The sequence below is a fragment of the Nymphalis io genome, chromosome 3 (genome assembly GCF_905147045.1).
Source record: "Nymphalis io chromosome 3, ilAglIoxx1.1, whole genome shotgun sequence".
Taxonomy (NCBI): domain Eukaryota; kingdom Metazoa; phylum Arthropoda; class Insecta; order Lepidoptera; family Nymphalidae; genus Nymphalis; species Nymphalis io.
Window position 1 is genome coordinate 12,104,204 of NC_065890.1, and position 19,208 is coordinate 12,123,411.

At 32.5% G+C, this 19,208-nt stretch overlaps 2 protein-coding genes across 3 annotated transcripts in view; both read right to left on the minus strand.

Annotated features, from left to right (window-relative positions):
• LOC126781252 (larval/pupal rigid cuticle protein 66-like) overlaps positions 1-19,208 on the minus strand; it is a 271,467-nt gene that overhangs the window by 115,782 nt on the left and 136,477 nt on the right. The gene's annotated exons all lie outside the window — the stretch shown is intronic.
• The window catches only part of LOC126781205 (protein spire), a 156,715-nt gene continuing 138,085 nt past the window's right edge, over positions 579-19,208 (minus strand). The window contains exons 10-18 of one of the 2 annotated variants that reach the window (XM_050506067.1): positions 9,424-9,541; positions 8,958-9,041; positions 7,362-7,473; positions 6,448-6,592; positions 4,923-5,069; positions 3,997-4,098; positions 3,770-3,904; positions 3,170-3,375; positions 579-3,079 (exon numbers count right to left, since the gene is read on the minus strand). In XM_050506067.1, the coding sequence (XP_050362024.1) occupies positions 2,881-3,079; positions 3,170-3,375; positions 3,770-3,904; positions 3,997-4,098; positions 4,923-5,069; positions 6,448-6,592; positions 7,362-7,473; positions 8,958-9,041; positions 9,424-9,541 (1,248 nt within the window). In that variant the 3' untranslated portion in view covers positions 579-2,880. The remainder of the gene's footprint in view (positions 3,080-3,169; positions 3,376-3,769; positions 3,905-3,996; positions 4,099-4,922; positions 5,070-6,447; positions 6,593-7,361; positions 7,474-8,957; positions 9,042-9,423; positions 9,542-19,208) is intronic. The other variant, XM_050506068.1, reaches the window with a different exon arrangement.

A 19,208-nucleotide genomic window follows, 5' to 3' on the forward strand; every position in this document is an offset into this window, starting at 1 on the left:
CAGTAAGCCGCCTTTCCGCATGCTTATGTTGCGAATTCGCATCGTGCCGATTCGCAGTTTTGTGAAACTTAACAACAATATTATAACAGGTAATATTTTCAAGTGAGATTTCTAACTATTATTATTTATCAATTGTCTTTTTTCACGTAATATTTTATTTCGTATGTCTGTTCATTGAGATTGTTTATCAATTATTTTTTTCGAATAACCAATTTTTTTTTTTCTATCAGTACTTTTACCTAATTGAGACAATTAGAATGCGAACGCTCATGTATACCGGTGGGGATGTGCGAATAGATAGGACAAGTGAAAATTATAGACACATAACCTAACCTGCAATTGAATGACTTTACAATTATTTTATTTATTATATTTGTATCTCAAAAGACGTGTTGTCCGTGCCTTTGGTGTATCGCATCTTCAATTTGTTTAAAGTTATTTTTAAGTTTTAGATTAAAAATTTAATACAGACATGGAAAATAAATATTAGTTCTCTATTATGGGTCGCCATTTTTCGTGTATGTCACATGAAAATCACTATAGTTTGGTATTTAGTGTGAGGAATGAAAGACAAAAACTGATTTGTAATTGTTTTTAATATCGTTACCGTTTTCATTTTTTTACTTTTTGTATGCTTTAGACGATTACAATCTACGTAACATCTAATATAGACTACTAAAATTTACATACATTTACATTTTTTTATAACTGGGAATTCAATTTAAATTTGCGAATTACATTCATGGGTTAAATAAATAAAATGATTATTGAAATACACAGAATACGCAATCAAATGGTAAGTCATTTTTAGTATTGGGCCAAATATTGTAATTATAATTAATTTAGTATGTTATTACAAAAATTATATAATGATAAATATTGTGTCTAATCAAAACTCAAAAAAAAAAACATAATTCTAAAACAGTGGCTGTGGGTTATAAAGCTGGATTTCTGTTCGAATATAATTTTAATAAATGTTTAAAATATTAATTATTACAATTCCGAAGAAATCCCAGTTCTTAAAAAGCTTACGATAAAATTACACTTTTTATGAACATCGAAATCTATAACTAAATAATTACGTAACCGATTTTATGATGACACTAAATGATTCTATATTTACAAAAGTATAGTGATTACATATGTATTTGGCAAAATAATTTAAATACATCTAAATAAAACTAAGGTATGAATGAAATGCGTGAACGAAAACATTGATCGAAGAACATCTTAAATATAAAAAATTGAATACTGGTCACACACATTAAAAATAAATTACAATACGCTTATAGGCTGTATGATCGTTGATCTTTGATTTTTTAAAGTATAATAAATAATCATTTATAAATAAATATGATAAACCGAGAAATTATTATTAAAAAGAAAAAAAAAATCTTAAAGTTAGTGATATTTCACTATTAAGTTTTATTGTAATAAAATAATTCAATACTAAATAGTAAGATAAGATGAGATTATATTTTTTATATATGAAATTGAGTCTTTATCAAGAAAGTATTGTCACAACATAAAAAATAATTACACACACGCCTATATTTCAATAATTAACACTGAGTTATCAAATGAAATTCCAATCAGAATGTTCACTCAATGTCTCTCAACACAATTTAACACATATTAAATTTAACACAGGAATAATTGTTATTTTTAGCGGTTAGCAACAAAAGCAACAGAATCCCCAATCAATTTTATAAATTTAAATTATTTTAAAATATGTGACCAGTAATCAATATCGATATCCACCATATTTAAAGCTTACAGAAAATAAATAGTAACATATAGAAACTTTTTGCTTATTTCACTCAAAACACGCACAAATTTATAAATTATATTTGTACATGTGTGGCCTTTTTATTCTGCTGTCTTATTTAATTATCTGTTTTTATGGCACAGGAAAGTAACATTCTATAATATCGCAATCAGCGTTGAATGTCAAAGAAATTGTAGCTTAAAGATGCCTCACGTAAGTCATAAGCGGGAAATGAATGGTACGCTTGAGTTTGAATTAACACGTAACATGGAATATACGAGAATAATGTCTCAACATTTATAATATAATATTACATCTTCATACTATAACATTCATAGCACATTTATTTTGAACACAGATTATTTTGATTCACATTCAAATTGTAGACATATCATAAAATCTAGGAAAAAATATATAAATATCTATTACATATAAGTGACAAAATATTATTTTAGTTAATTTCTTGGAATATTTTAAAATTTTAATTAGTATATCATTCAATATATTTAGTGTGAATATCTCTGATTGCAACCGTTTTATTGTAAATATAATTTCGAGTTTGTGCGACAAATTAACAAAAAGAAATGTGTTTCACTATCTGTCAATAGTCATAGAGTATTGTCAAAAGTCATTCGTCTACAAGTGTCGGATCACAGTCCATCTACAAACACAACGTAGATCTACACAACCTCGGAAGCTCTTTGTTTTCATGAAACTACTCAAAACATTCTCACTATTTGTTGTAACATCCATTACTGACGTGTAAAGTTTCAAATCATTTCTCGATCCGATTTCAGTTGCTTGTTCATCCAGTAGAAAGTTATTTGAGCGTCGATTCGAAACGATGGCGATTTCAAGATAATTGTGCCTTTAACATTGTACGGGAAAGGAGCCGAGTCGTGTCGATACGTCGCTTTCGTCACGAGGTCCATTCGAGTAAGGCTGCCAGAGGGATTACAGATTAAGAGTCGGGACGTCAATACAATTCGGACCCTCGATCGGGGTCAGATACTCGCATCGAAACGAAACGGTAACCCTCAGATTGTTTATAAAACTAAACAAAGCAAACAAATCGGGACAAATCGGCAGCCTCAGCTCGGAGCGCAGCGCGGCTAACAGTCCGCCGTGTACACGGGCGCCAGGTCCAGCGTGAGGTGGCGCAGCGCGCGGTCGCGGGACGCCGAGCGGGACGCCCGGGACGACTTGATGATCTGCAGCACCATGGCCTTGCAGTCGTGGCACACGGCCATCTGCAAGCCGCGCAGGCGCTCCGCCGCCGACGCGCCCGTCATCGCGCGCCCGTAGCGCGCCCTGCAATCGACTCACCGGGTTAGTGCCGTGCGCATACAATATTGCACCAATAATAATGGCCGGCCAGTACCGGAGACGACGTCGTCGTACCTGCGCTCGAGAGTAGACATCGCGGAGAGCGGCGTGGACACGCAGGGCATGCTGCCGGGCCCGTCGGCGCGCGCGATGGCGACGGGCGGCAGCGGCTCCGCGAAGCCGAGCGCCGACGCGCCGCGCGAGCCCGGCGCCGACGTGGCGCAGCGCCGCGCGCGCGCCGGGCTGCTCGGCGCCGAGCCCACCGAGTTGTCCACCGTCACCTGGCCGCACGCGAATTGGCGTTAGGTCGACACTAACATCTAATATAATATCTACGCCGGTCGCAGCGATTCCTAGCGACCGCAATCATCATTTTCAAATGAAATATTTTGCTGTAAATATTGTGCTTATCGGTGAATAAAAGCATTTCGAGGGAACCCATTTTTCAAAACATAATTTAATTTTAATCTAAGGAGATCACGCCGATTGGCCAAATCGAAATACCGTAACATGATAGTATTATGATGAGAATTGACATAGTATTACTCGAATTACTACCTAGATCTCTAAAGTAATAATTTAAAAATTCTTTCTGACAATAATATTTAAAAAACATTTGGTATTTCATTAATTCTTGAAGCGAGTGTTACTGAGTGACGCGCGTCGTGAACTCACGTTGTGTTCGGGCGCCACGAGGCGCGCCATGAGCGAGCGCGGGAAGGACTGCGGTTCATCGTCGGGCGACGGCAGCAGCGACGGGCTGAGCAGCGCTACCGGCACGTGCGCGAAGTGCTCCGTCGGGATACGCATCTGAAACGTAACAATTAAGGCAATTTTAAACAACTTTTTTTTAAATAATATTTCTTCCTATGTTCAATTTTGATCACAAGCCAACAACATACCTTCGAACAACATTTTTGACAGACAGTTTTTTTGCATAGCTTACACTTCTGGCCCCACGGGCCGAAAATACCGAACCGTGTCTTCAAACATAGGAAGCATACCTGTAAGCGGAAATGACATTTATAAGAATTAAAAAATCAAATGTTATAAAACATTTATATACATATTATTTTAAATGCAAATATTATTGTATAAAGTAATGAAATATCAAAAAAAAATCTATATTGTAGCTTCCTCTTACTAAATAATTCTTATGTTAAATAAAAAAAAAGAATAATCTATATAATTCCTGTATCTAGGTATCCTGTTTATTTTTGTTTCCTTTAGCAGCGTCGTGGTCCTTTAACTTAATGCTTATATCACTTTATATTATACATTTATACCATTATAAGAGTAAAACAGTCCGTATTTCTCGATAGGTACAATGTTGGTGTCTTCAAATCCAGAGTAAACAGGTTTCATATAGGCAAGCGTGCTACATCTTAGACCATGTCGATGCTTAACATCAGGCAAGTCAACGGTTAAACGCTGGCTTATTAATATTAAAAAATAAAATTAGTTTACTCCTTTCATTGTGTACTGTATTAAATTATATATTTAAAGTATTAATGCCCTGTCTGTCTGTAGGTTACGCTTTTACGGCTTATGCACTAAACATTAATTTGGTATGAAGCAAACCTAAACCCCAAGGAGACGCGAAAGCTTTGTCTGCCTATCTGTTACACTTATACGGCTACGGTGCAGTAGGCACCGAATTTGATGTAATTTGGTATAAAGCAAGCATGAATACCAAGGATGGACATAGGGTACTTTTTTATACCTAACACATGAAAACACGCTGCCGAAAACTAGTATACCAATAAAATTAATTCGCTAGTTAATTTTTTTTATTTTATTTATTAGACATAATTATATATTAACTTACCCTTCGTTTTTCCACATCTTCTTTGACCCTACCCTCGACGGGCAGGACTTCAAGTTCCGCTTTTGTCAACACGGACCGGATATGGACAATTTCTTCGAGAGTCAGAGAGAGCCGATCGTCGGACATTATCGCATCCTGCCATTGTTTCTGTAATTAAATATAGAGTTACATTAGTACATTTTATTTATATCAAATTCAACGATTCTTTTCATTTTAACAAACAAGCATGCAAAATATCGAAATAGTAGTCGTTTGTAATGATCGATTATCTATTTCTTAGATATAAAATACATCTAAACACTATGAATACTATGCACTTTGTGTTGATCTGGGATTTTTATTTAATTTTTGATTCATTTGTTTTTTATTTTTTTATTTTAAACTTAACATAATTCCTCAGCCTTGAAGTATTTGTAATAAAGTTGGATATAAAAAAAGACTGTTTTTTTTTTTTAAATTAAATAGTAATTTATTATTTCGATACTACCGTGAAAAGTAAAAATGTTCCTTTTTCCCTTTTAATATAATTTATTAAGAAATCATATTTTAGATCAATTAATATATACTGAATAATTCATATGCAAATATTTCACAGCGGTTCTTTCATTCGAATATTTAATAATACACATACAGTATAATATATCTATTAAATACATAAGGACCTCATTTACAAACTTATTTTGGCCAATTGCAATTAGGATCTGAATTTATATTGAAAAAGATTTCTTGTTTCAATTAAAATTGTATTAAGAAATTTAGCATCAGTATTAATTTAGTATAAATTAAAACATTATGTCTAATTGAAATAAGCAATAAAAACACACACAAGATAATATGTCTACTCAATGTTATCAAACATTACGGATGGATGAAATTAATAATTTATATCGAAAGAAAAATATGAATTATAAAATAGAATAACTAAAGATGCCGCGTGTTTTTTAAAAACAAAAGCGTTTTTTGGGAGCACTACCATCTACTCTATTAAATCCAGTGCATTGCTAATGATCGATTTTAGTGCACCAAAAGTTTGCTAAGCGTTAGAACTTACTTCCAAAAGCCATTTCGTTAACATGCAAATTATTTTCAGACCCAATAATACCAGCAACAGAAATTCGAATCCGTTTCGATTTTATCCTGGAAAACTATTTTGGAATGACTTTTTAACTTGTACGTTTAGAAACTCGAATGGTTGAAGAATTTATTATATAAATTATACGTTAAGAAGAATATGTTCTTAATTTAAAAAGTGGAGAAGAAATCAAGAAGTCCATTTGATTTGCAAGGGATTCCTTTCATTTGAAGAGAACGATATATTTAAAGTTTAATTTCGATAGCTATCAATAATATTTTTTTATAATAATTTTAACTATTGGATAAAAGAAATCTACGATCGAATAGCCAATAATCTATAACCAAAGAAAGAATATTTTAAGGTAATTAAAACAAAATATCATATATAATGATCTTCGGTCATTTGTTTTTCTTATAACTACATTTAAGCAAATCTATTCTAGCAACTCACATGCGGATGGGTGGGGCTGCCACTAACCGACTTGATGAGCTCGTCTTGCAGTGAGGATCGAGACCACGACAACTCGCCCAACTGCGCGTCCGCGTCGCTACTAGCGAGCGACGCTGCACCGGCACACGAAGCCCTTGAACCTGGCCTGTGGATTATAAAGTTAACAATTGAATACACAAGATATAAATTTGATTTTCAATTGTTATTCGTTAACAATTCATCTTATATAAGTCCTTATAGTACACAAAATATTTCGACTCGCGACTTTGAAAACTTACGAATTGTATTTATTGGAACGCTTTTAAATTATGCCTCGTTGACGATTCTACCTTCCTTAAGCAAAACAACTCTCAGAGTATAGTTTTCAGATATTAAACGTCAAAAATATACTTTGATCTGGTTTTAAAAACTTATCGTTCTTATTCGATTATAGAAATGTGGTTAAAGCGATGCCAACGATGGAAATTAAATGCCAATCATTTTGCACAGTCTGCATTAAATTCTAATTTTGCTTAATTGATCGCTTACCCTTGGTATTTAAAGTTGTGTTTTATTACAGCGAATATAATTGCTCCATAGAAGAGGAGTGGTAAGTTTAGACACTAATATTAATAGTATATTGGAAACTAGCATACGCGATATATGCCTATATAATGAATATATTAAATTTAGCGTTTGTAAAAATGTCTATTATGATTATTTATTGTTTTGGTTATATTTATTTAAAAGGATTTTTCCAACAAAGTTGGGAGTTAGTCCTTTTCTATACCCCTGACAACGTGTACGCAATATGTCATCTGATTATAATGAAACCTAAGGTTATTTAGGACAAACTTATAATCTAGGTAGCTTACACGTACATACAAGTCATATTTGATATTTCCTTTGGCGCTGTCGTCGGCTAAAAAGTTTACCTGGAGTGTGGCAGCGATTGCGCTCCGTCGGTAGGCGGGCAGGGGGGGTGTGTGACGGTGTGACGTCGCATCGACGCGCGCCGGGACGGGCACTGCGTCGCGAGGTCATAGGCTACAACAATAATACGTGTCAGGTCGATTGAACGAGTGAATGGAATGATTGATCTTATGAAAATATATACAAAATGATCTATTTTTGAATGAAGTCCAATACGATATTAAAATATGAGTATATTTTCTTTCAATCAATCAACAGCTAATCGTTGTCCACTGCTGAACATAGGCCTCTCCCAAGGTGCGCCAAAGCTCCCTGTCCTCCGCCTTTCGCATCCAGTTGGTGCCCGCCACCTTCTTAAGGTCGTCGGTCCACCTGGCTGGAGGGCGCCCATATTTTCTTTCGTTTTATTTAAAATACTTAAAACATATCTAACTTTAAACCTAAAATAAAGCACGTCGAACATTCAATATAGAAATAACATCCTTGTGATTATTCAATGAAATAGAATAGAATTAAAACATTTAAATCAAGCTAACGAAATATTTTGACTATGAACTAGATAAAACTATATTTATTATATTGTAACTAGAGTCTTTATTCGGTAAAAAATATAGAAATAGCCAATTCTAACGTAAGATACGATAGGCACAATAAGTTTAGAAAGCAAGCAAAAGGCAGAGGGCCTTAGAGTTGTCTAATTTCTATATTTTTTATTTCTACGGGCTTATATGATTATCTGTGGTAAAAGCGCGCCTAATATTCTATAAATATTACAAAATATAGATAAAACAAATATTATTATTGATTGGAACAATTTATGATTAAAAATGGAATGATTTAAAAATCGAAAGATGTTGTCGAATTCCATAATTTATAAAAAATGCCAAATTAAATACGATCTAAACAAAACCTGTTTACAGTTTAGCGGGTCAAAAGAACCGTTACTAAGTGCCCAAAGAATTGTAGGTTAGGCAGAAATGCGCTTTGACTTTTTGTACCACTCTTAAATGACCTTATAAAATGAAATGTACAATAAAAAATATTTATATTTTACGAGATCTTGAAAATTTATAGCTGGCAATAAAGCTTTTAAAACTGTCGGATATTAAAAATTAAATACTTAAATTGTGTTATCGTAGAGGTTTTAAATATTTACCTTCAGTATAACGTAGGTAGGTACTTCAGTTAATAACTAATAACCATTTATAAATATTACAGTTAATAATATTTATCGTAATGCTTTTCATAAAACAAAATTTTATTCTAAAACGATAATAAGCAATAAAGATAAAAAAAATATTGCAAATTAAGCAGAAGCTCACCTCGTGCATAAACATGAATCGAACTTGTGAAATATGATTTAACATTAATAAATTATTCAATTAATAATTTACCATGATTTAAGAACGCATAATGGTTAATTAATTCAAAATATAATAAGATTTGGTCAAAAAACCAGATTGTACTTGATTAACCTAAATACATTTTTTTATAGAAAACAACTGTTATATTTTGTTAGATTTAAATGCGTAAGCTACACTTGCAAATAAATGAGATAGCACTATACGGAAGCGTGACGTCACATCATGCACTCATACATTCGAGGGTCTCGTCGCAGAACTGGTGGTACTCGTGATGGGAGATGCGCGTGCGCGGTGGGGCACGCGGCGTCTCTCCCGCGACTATTCCGACAACGAGGCGTGCGTTGAGGAGAAAGTGCTATTATATTTTAGCCGATTTCCATACATTTTCCATGCTTTTATAATTGGATCAATCATTGCTTTACAATCCAATATAATAAATTTTATTTACACGTTTAAACAATTAGAATACATCGTTAATAACTTCGACGATAAAGTTATTAATTATCAAAATTATTATCTTCACAATATTGCTGATAAAGGATATCCTGCATAAGCCTGCGATTGTGAACGAAGCCATCCGCTTTTTTAATACTGCTTAATACTTTCTATACTTATTCCTACGCCGTGTTTGCCTCAGCAGACGTGGATCAAACAAGTTTATTAGGTTTTAGGAATAATGGCAAAGTCAAAGAAAACTTACCGGTCCTTTTCCAAGGTTTAGGGGCTGTTTGCTGCGGCGCTGTATGCCTGGGGAAAGGCTGCGGCGCACATGTCTCGGGGCTGACGCAGGTCTCAGTATCATCTTCATCCTCGTCATCCTATGTACAATAATGTATTTATGAATAGACGTTATGCATATAACACTTAAAATCTTTTATTACATCTTCGATCGTATATATTTTTATATTAGATCCTCATCTTGTCGTTTTTCACACTTCATTAGCTCTTCCAATATTTTTTTCAAAGGTGACTTACGATCAAATGACCCACTATTATATTTAACTAAAAATACACTATATAAGGCGTCAGTTACTTTTATAATTTACCTTAAAACGTTATTGTAATCGGATCCTCTTTCAAAGCCATACGCTTTGAAAGGGTAGCATTTTTAGACACTAATTTTATTTTATAACAGGTAATATTGAATCGCTGACATCAATCATTTAAATTAAACGGCGCCTTTCACTTCCGCAGTTATAACATCCTTAATAATTGCTAAAACCTTCGTGTGAAACGTTCAAATTATTTTTTTATTATCAAATTAACAAAAAAGCCGAGATGGCCCTGTGGTAAGAACGCGTGAATCTTAACCGATGATCGTGGGTTCAAACCCGGGCAAGCCACCAAACCACTGAATTTTCATGTGCTTAATTTGTGATTATAATTCATCTCGTGCTTTACGGTGAAGGAAAACATCGTGAGGAAACCTGCATGTGTCTAATTTCACTGAAATTCTGCCACATGTGAATTCTACCAACCCGCATTGGAGCAGCGTGGTGGAATAAGCACCAAACCTTCTCCTCAAAAAAGAGGAGAGGAGGCCTTTAGCCCAGCAGTGGGACATTCACAGGCTGTTACGGTTACGGATCAAATTAATATTTACTAGCATCACTTAATGGCGTAAAATTGGCGTTTTGGGCGAAATTTGACCCTTTTTTGTGTACATATATGTCATATTACATTCCGTATGATATAAGTTACACTTTATGGAAACTAAAAAACTATGATAAATCTTCATGATTACTTATTATTATATAGATTTCTTATCATTAAATAAAGTTTTTCAATACGACTAGTTATATATATATTTTTTTATAGAATAGGAAGGCGGACGAGCATATGGGCCACCTGATGGTAAGTGGTCACCAAATGCCCTTAGACATTGGTATTGTAAGAAATGTCAACCATCGCTTACATAGCCAATGCGCCACCAACCTTGGGAACTAAGATTTTATGTCCCTTGTGCCTGTAATTACACTCTAATTATATTATTATATTATATTATTTTATTATGTAATTCCATTCAAGTAGATAATCTGAAAATTTAAATGATTTATCCTGACGATAGGCAATTCAAAGCTGTGATCAAATTTAAATTACCGATTGAAATGTCTGTTGCAGACTCAACGGTTATCGAGTTATAAGCGTTATAGTACTGAATATTCGCATTCAATGGAATAATCGGCTAAATTATATTTCATAATGAATTTTGTTGATTCATAACTAAACAGAAATTATTATACTCCATTTTTAGTACTACATACTCGTACACGCATCCTGTATTTGGGAGGTACTAAAAGTTGAAGAAGCAGCCATGTGTCAAGATCGCCCGCAAGGCTTAAGGCACAAACCACACATTTTATTTTAATTTATCATGTTTTCATTCATTAACTATTAACACAAAGCCTAAAATCGACTAAGACACAGATACTTTACACGAGAAATTTGTTTCGTAATATAGAAACTAAATAAGAAATAAATTTGCAAAATTAAGATTTCAAATTAGTCGCCTTCCGCGTCTCTGCGACATGTTGTGCTTATAAATAATATTTCAGCATTCGTATGACCTTTAAGAGCCGAGAAAGGAAAAACATAGTAGCATAAACCAAAAGATTATGTAGGCAGCTTGTTGTTTTTCGAATTTGATTAGGAGCAGCCTAACAAAATAAACAGAAGATAAAACCCAACACTTACATATAATAAAATAAATCATTTAGATGTTACTGTAAACTGCAGTTTGACTGCTAGATATATCTGATAATGTTGAGTAATATATATAAATAAATGTAAGTATATTTTATATTACGCACTTTCTAAACACTGGGATGCTTGACCGCTTATTTAGACAGTTTTGTCTCCTTTGATTATCGAGCTTTTAAGTATATAAATCAAATTAATTATATAATATAATGTTCTCGAGTAAAAAGCTAATCGATTGATTTTAAGCACCATGACATGTAAATAAAATATTTAATTCAAAATAATGAATATTTTCAATTAAACGCATCGTTTTAGAATTTCCTAAATTAATTAATTGTAATGCTTACAATTTTAGATCTATGTGTTACTTCTAAATTAGTTCCTATCTATATACTAATATTACTAGGTTATTTATTGATAAAGTAAAAATGTAAAATTTAGTAATTGATTAATTACTTTAGTAGTATGAGCAAGCGATACCGTGGCGCTCCTCGAAAAGACAGAAAGAGTACCGCTTTTCTTTCGTAGCTATTCTGGTGCGCTTGCCGCACTAGGCGTTGTGGACACCGACGAGTCCCACATACAACCCCGCTTGATATGGGGGAAACGCGTAGTTTTTCCAGCGTGATAAAAAAAAGTAGTATAGCAACATAAACTTGAAAAACATCGAGGTTCCGGAAAATTCCCCTTGACGTCCAATGCCCAAAATACCCGGTCACTGGACCACTTAATATAAAAACACCACAAAAGAAAACATACTAAAAATAAACTTTAATTAAGTATTTAACAAAACTTTTAATTCACAATTAATTCAAGCTTCACATAAATCAAGGACTATGACTTTAAGAACAAATGGCAGCCGTGTCCAGGGTTATCGATCGATTATTTGGCTAATTAACCGAAAAGTTGAATGTCTAGATTCAGTTCCAATATAAATTTATCAATTAGTCTATCATAGAAAGTAAATAATAATAATTATATAAAAGAACATTTGACAGAAATATCAACGCACATTCCAAACTGTTTGCTAGTATAAACTTGCCGTGTGTGTGATGTGTATCAAATAAATTTCCTCTATTTTTTCCTCTCCTTGTCCTGGTTTCTGACATATTGAGGTGGAAGCCCTGTACAAGATCTATGTCAGGCGAACACCGACAACTCTGTCTAGTAAATGGGCCGTACGTTTGTACAATATGGTACTCGAACACTAAGAGTGCAGTTTATGTGTTGTTTTATTTCGCTTTTTGTTTCTTCGCTCCATTTACTTCGTCTTTAATATTCCTTTTCCTAATTATAATTGAAATAACCGTCAAAAGATTGAAAGACTGTTAATGCCACTGAAACCTTTTACTTTAATTATTATTGTAAATGACAATTGGAAAAATAAAGTTCGTCACGTGTAAAAGAATTTGTTACTGCAATAAAATTCGATATTTAAATTTTTTATGAACGTTTGCAGTTCATAAGCGTTAATAAAAATGAAAGTGCTATCACTTTAATGCCCTTATTCACGTCAACGTTTCAATGTTTCGAGGTTGTCGCATTCGACAAGTTTCCAGTGAAGTTACGTGAATAGAATTTATTAAAATGACGAATGTAAAACTTTGCGATAGACTGGCATCTTGTGGGTTTCTGTTCTTGAACAGAATAATTTATAATTAGTAATAAAAATAATATTAAAAAAATTAAAAAAAAACATGTCCAACACTGTGTGTCACTGAGAAGTAAAACCTTTATGCGTATGAAATGGTCATTTCTATAGTTTCAAATACACCCAATCAAGCTCACAAGAGAAGTCTTATAATAAATAATTTCGATTTGTCACTTGTTTTAACGCGTCATTTATCTTAATATTAAACGTGATACTGGCAGCAAATTCTGCGTGTTATTAACCAAAAAGGTTCTTTTTTGTTAATTTTTAATCAGTTTTCTATCAACGCATGCGTGTACGTATAGTTGTCTAGTTATCTGTTACGCAACCGACAAAGGCATCGATTACATCTTGTCCACTCATCACGTAATCGAATATACTCTTTGTTCAATCAAGATTTAATTTACAAATAAAAACAATGATCGTTTAACGCCTGGGAAAGCGGCATTCATTACAAAAGTGATTAGAACGATTTAGTATTATATTGTTGACAACCATAGACCATAGATAATAGCGGTTTTATTTTTATGCTTTAAAAGTAATGAACCGTTTCTGTTGAAACTTTCGTATTATTTTCTTATCGTTCATATTGACGGTATACTTTCTTAGCATGATTTCTATAAGCCTACGGACCAACAGACAAATTTGTGCAATTAATTTAATACCAATTTCAATATTTTATATATACCGTTACCGTTTTATATACCGTTTTTTTATTTGTACGTAATGCAACTTCAAAATCAATTTAATAACAATAGGGTTGAGAGTGAAATTTTCATTCGGACTTACGTCGCTTTGAACCTACTAACTAAGTCTTGATCTATTTATTTATTCAATTGTCATCTCATTGCTTAAATGAACGCCATTATTAGTTTTTGGCGCCAACTTTGCTACTGATCATATAGATGATCCGTGTCGATACAGTCACAGCCATCAAGATTATTTCATGCACTTCAGTTTATATTTTAATAATCGAAAATGAAAAGAACATTTACGTTACCTTAAAAATGAATTTAATCGGTTGTTATCGTATTAATATTACCTACACCTTTTTATTTTATAATATTATCTATATTTGTTTTGTGAACAATTATGTATATATTTAAAGCTTGAAGGAAATTCATTTACGCAAGCTCATATATTAATCATATGTCATATGAGTAATATATGAGTTTGCGTGTATAAATTACTACAATAGTTATGTAATATAGTAAATTAAAAAATAATAGAAATCGTAATTACGTTAAAGACCATACCGAGAAATCTTATTAGCAACTTCCACCTGATGTTATTTTTACTAAATAAATATAATAAACTGTTTCATAATTTGTATAACATCTAATAATGAGTATTATATTCTGGTTAAGTCTTATTTATACTTAAAGGTACCTCCGAAGCACTTTTCCAATCAAGCTCGTTGTAGCCTCAACAAAATTAGATTATGGTATATTTAAAAAAAACGCAGGTTTTGCGATTGCCACTGTAACGTTTTAGATAAATGTAATAAAAACCGAAGAGTCGAAGCGATATGTGTCCAATTTTATTTTTACAAGTCTCGTAGCATTATCGGGTCAGGAGGTCACGAAACTAAAACACAGTTCAATGCTCTTACTACTGTATTGCGGTATACGCTTGACACATCATGGATTCAGACCATAATGCGGATAAGATAAAGAATCATCTACACATCTTTAAATAAAAATAATATTTCAAAGTCAAAACCACAATCTTTTTTATATCTTAGACTACCGTTGCTACCTAATAAATAGTCTATATATTTAAATTAAGTATGCATTATATACGTTAAAATTGCAGAATTTCAAGGATTTTCATTACAAGCTGAATTTCACGCGGCTAAAGCTTCGGGCTTTGCTAGTTTACTAAGTATTCAAAAGACACAATCAACACACATAAAAAAGACAATTAAAGCGACCTGAAATCATAGGAAAAAATGCCATCGAATCGTGCGGAATTCAGTCAAGCCTACTTCCGGGTAAATGGCTTAGAAAAACATAACCGTCCAAGGTTCAACACGGTTAATACTAATAGCCTGCGAGCTAAATAACTCATTGCGATTACTTCTTTGGACTATATTTATAATATACATAGACCAACAGTAAATTGATATGACGATTTATTTATTTACTATTATTATTTTTTATAGTATATTTTTTATATGTAAGTGGTCACCAACGTCCATAGACATTGTATTGCATTGTAAGAAATGTTAACCATCGCTTATATCACCAATGCGTCACTAACCTTTGGAACTAAGATGTTATGTCCCTTGTGCCTGTAATTACACAGGCTAACTCACCCTTAAAACCGGAACATAACAATACCAAGTACTGCTGTTTTGCGGTAGAATATGTGATCAGTGGGTGGTTCTACCTAGACGAGCTTGCACAAAGCCACCAGTAAATATAACCAGTAAAAATGTATATAATTCCGCTATTCAATGAAATGGTCATAAAGCTATTGATTTAGCTCTTATGTGGAGGGTAGAACTACTGACGTTTCTTTCTTCGTTGCAAAGTTTTGTTAATAATAGCCATAAAGTATTTAATTATAACTTAAAAAAATACACTCGTAATAACAATATACTTAAATCTTACGTTAATAAAAATAAATATTTAAGTATATAATTATAATGTATAGTAAACGATTCAATTTATTATTGTATATAAGTCACGTAAAAAGATTTAATTTACAAATAAAATTACAACAAAAAATAATTGTAAAACATTTTTCTTATAAACAGGTCTAAATATTATAACATACTTTTTTCCGTAAATGTTGTATCAACATATTTCATACTGACAAATAACCATTAAGCGTTCCAATGAAAAACCTTTCCATGGTTTATATCATTAGGATTCAAAATCGTATAATTTAAATGTAGGTTACTGAAATCTTGCAAGAAACGTTTGCTCATGTGTAACTGTTTACTTTCTACAGGATATTTGTTTACCGTTAGGTTACAGAAGAGTCATTCATGTAAAACCCATAACGCAATAGAAGGCTAAATCCGCGACATTTGCTATAGTGATATCTAAGACGTTATACTACCGTTTACCTTCACTTTAAACAAATAATTATTTCATTGTACTTTGATTAGCTTTTTTACATGATGATAAGTGTTCACCACTGCTAGACATTTGTGTTGTAAGAAATAATAACCATTACCAATAGCAATGCCTTGCCAATACACCAACCTTGGGAACTAAGATCACTCACCCTTCACACCGGAACACAACACACCAGTATTGATGTTTGACGGTAGAATGTTTGATGAGTGGATAGTAAAAAGACTTTCCAGAAGGACTTGCACAAAGCCCTACCACCAAGTAAGCCTACTGTGACGACGTATTTTGTAAATTCAGTATAGTACAAGTAGCGATAGTGTATATAATTTTTGACAAATAATAAACGAAGCCTAAGACAATTAACTGTTAGAGATTCAAATATTTTTCTTAATATTACATATTTAATATAAATTTCATGTATTCATTTTAACAATTACGTTCAAATGATGCAGTTAATGATCAGTAAATGTATCGTTGATCGTTATTGCTATCGCTGATGAACTGAAGAATATATATATATATATATATATATATATATATATATATATATATATATGGCTGCAGAACCCGAGGTCTTAGGTTTAACTCAAGATCGGATCAAGATAAAATATTTTGAACGCACATCTCTTGGGCGGTTGGCTCTCGGCCGTTGAGATAGACAGCCGTGACCAAGATGAGTAAGACTTAATCATAATCAATATTATCTTCTACATATGTCTAATCTAAATTACAATACAAATACATTTTTATTCTACACCAAAAAACAGACATAAAAACGTAACATACATATAAATACGTTATAATGAAGTTATTATAACTTTAAAAATATATTAATACATAAATAAACATACATATATATGTAAGTATACACTTAAATACAATATATGCATCAAATTAAATTAAATTCTTGGGAAACATGTATTTCTTATGTATTATAATTATACCAACTTCTGATTGATTTTGCCTATAAATATTACATAACCCTAGCTGACCACGGAGCCGACTTTGTTTTTCATAATAAATACGAGCAATTTACTTTAAAATTAATTACGTCACGCAACACTGGCGATTCTGATAAGTCATCGACACGAAGGCGGATGCTGTTTTGTTATAGGCCTTTTTGCTCCAACTCGTAGAAATTGCTAGTTCACTGAGCTAGATATAAACGGTTTCATTTGTAAACACTGTAGATATTAGACTATTATAAATAATAATAATTGCTTATGAAAAGTACCGACTTCGAAAAAAACAGTAACTTGTTGGGTTATTACAGAAAATTTTTGTTATTTCAATATTTATAAGAGTTAATCGGTTATTTTTGTTAAGTAACAGTCTGTGAATGTTCCCACAGGTAGGCTGACACTTCCACTACCTCTTGAGGAGAAAGCTTTGAACTTATTCCACCACGTTAGAACGCGTGAATCTTAACCGATGGTCGTGGGTTCAAACCCGGGCAAGCACCACTGAATTTTCATGTGCTTAATTTGTGTTTATAATTCATCTCGTGCTTGACGGTGAAGGAAAACATCATGAGGAAACCTGCATGAGTCTAATTTCATTGAAATTCTGTCACATGTGTATTCTACCAACCCGCATTGGAGCTGCGTGGTAGAATAAGCTCCAAACCTTCGCCTCAAAAGGGAGAGGAGGCCTTAGCCCAGCAGTGGGACATTAATAGGCTGTTACTGTACTGTACTGTGTCATAAAAATAAATAATAATTTTATATTATAAAGAAATATGAACTGCTTGACTTACTAATATTAAATTTAAATATTATTCATGTACCGGCTGAACAGATACCGATGGAACTTGGCAGAGTTATTTAAAGATATATTTTTTATTTAAAACCATATAAGTGGTGACATATGGTCGATTATTCGTTGTTACTTTTATAATACTTTCAAGTGATGTAAATATTAGGCATATTTACGTTTGATCTTTAATTAATGTGTAGGAAGTTGGGGTCGTGAACAAGCTGTTTTTCGCTTGGAGCTAAACAAAAAAATAATAATGGAGCAACCTTTATATGATTGATTGAACAACGTAGAAAATTACAAAGCAATGACTTCGCGTTCACATTCTGCGGTACATTTTATAGGTAGATTAAAGTTTGTATTCTATATACAATAGCGATAAATGTCAATAAAAACTTGTATATAATAGCGATTGTCGTGGTTAACAGTAAAGTCTTTCTGCATCTAATGAGATCATTGGACGAAATATTGTTATCATATAGAATAAAAATATTCAATAAAATTGCTTACAATTGAGCTTGACGTTATCTGTGTATATTCTATTTTTGAAAAATCGAAAAAATTTATTAGTTTAAAAAAAAAGTACCGTCTCGTTTTTCGTGCAAATTCTAACGAAACTACCATTTTGAATTCGAAAGCCATTGTCATAGATATTAATTGTTTTTACTATTCTTACTTTTATCTTTAATAATGGAATTAGTCAAGAAGGTCGTATCGATACATAAACACGGGAACTGTTACTCATCTATTTTTTTAGAGCTACCGTCAGTCAAAAGCCGTAATAATTCTCAATTATTTATTTCTTGTAATCCACCTAAGTATATGTGTTAAACTCTTAAAATAACGATATAATAATGGAACTTATCGGAGACAAAAAATAGTTCGAGAGGAAAATTTACAGTTATTGTATCACTAAGAACCTATTATTATGGCGGACGTATGCTTCATTTTTAAACTGTGAAAACGTAAATATTTTATTAATTATTATTTTCTTATCATATTTCAACCAATTTATGCTCTAAGCTTAAACAAACCATACACTTTACCTACCTATTATTAAAAACCATAGATTTTATTAATTCATTATATTTTGTTAATTCAAAACGATTACTCGTTTCATTGCTTACTTGATAACCTTGTGTTACAAGTTTATTTACATATAGTTGGGAATGAAATCTATAATCGAAGGAAGAAACAATTGATCGAATACTAAAAACTGCTAATTGTGTATAATAAATGAATAAAATATTCATCCTTGCGTTGCATGCATAAATATTTTGTATTGGTAAATTT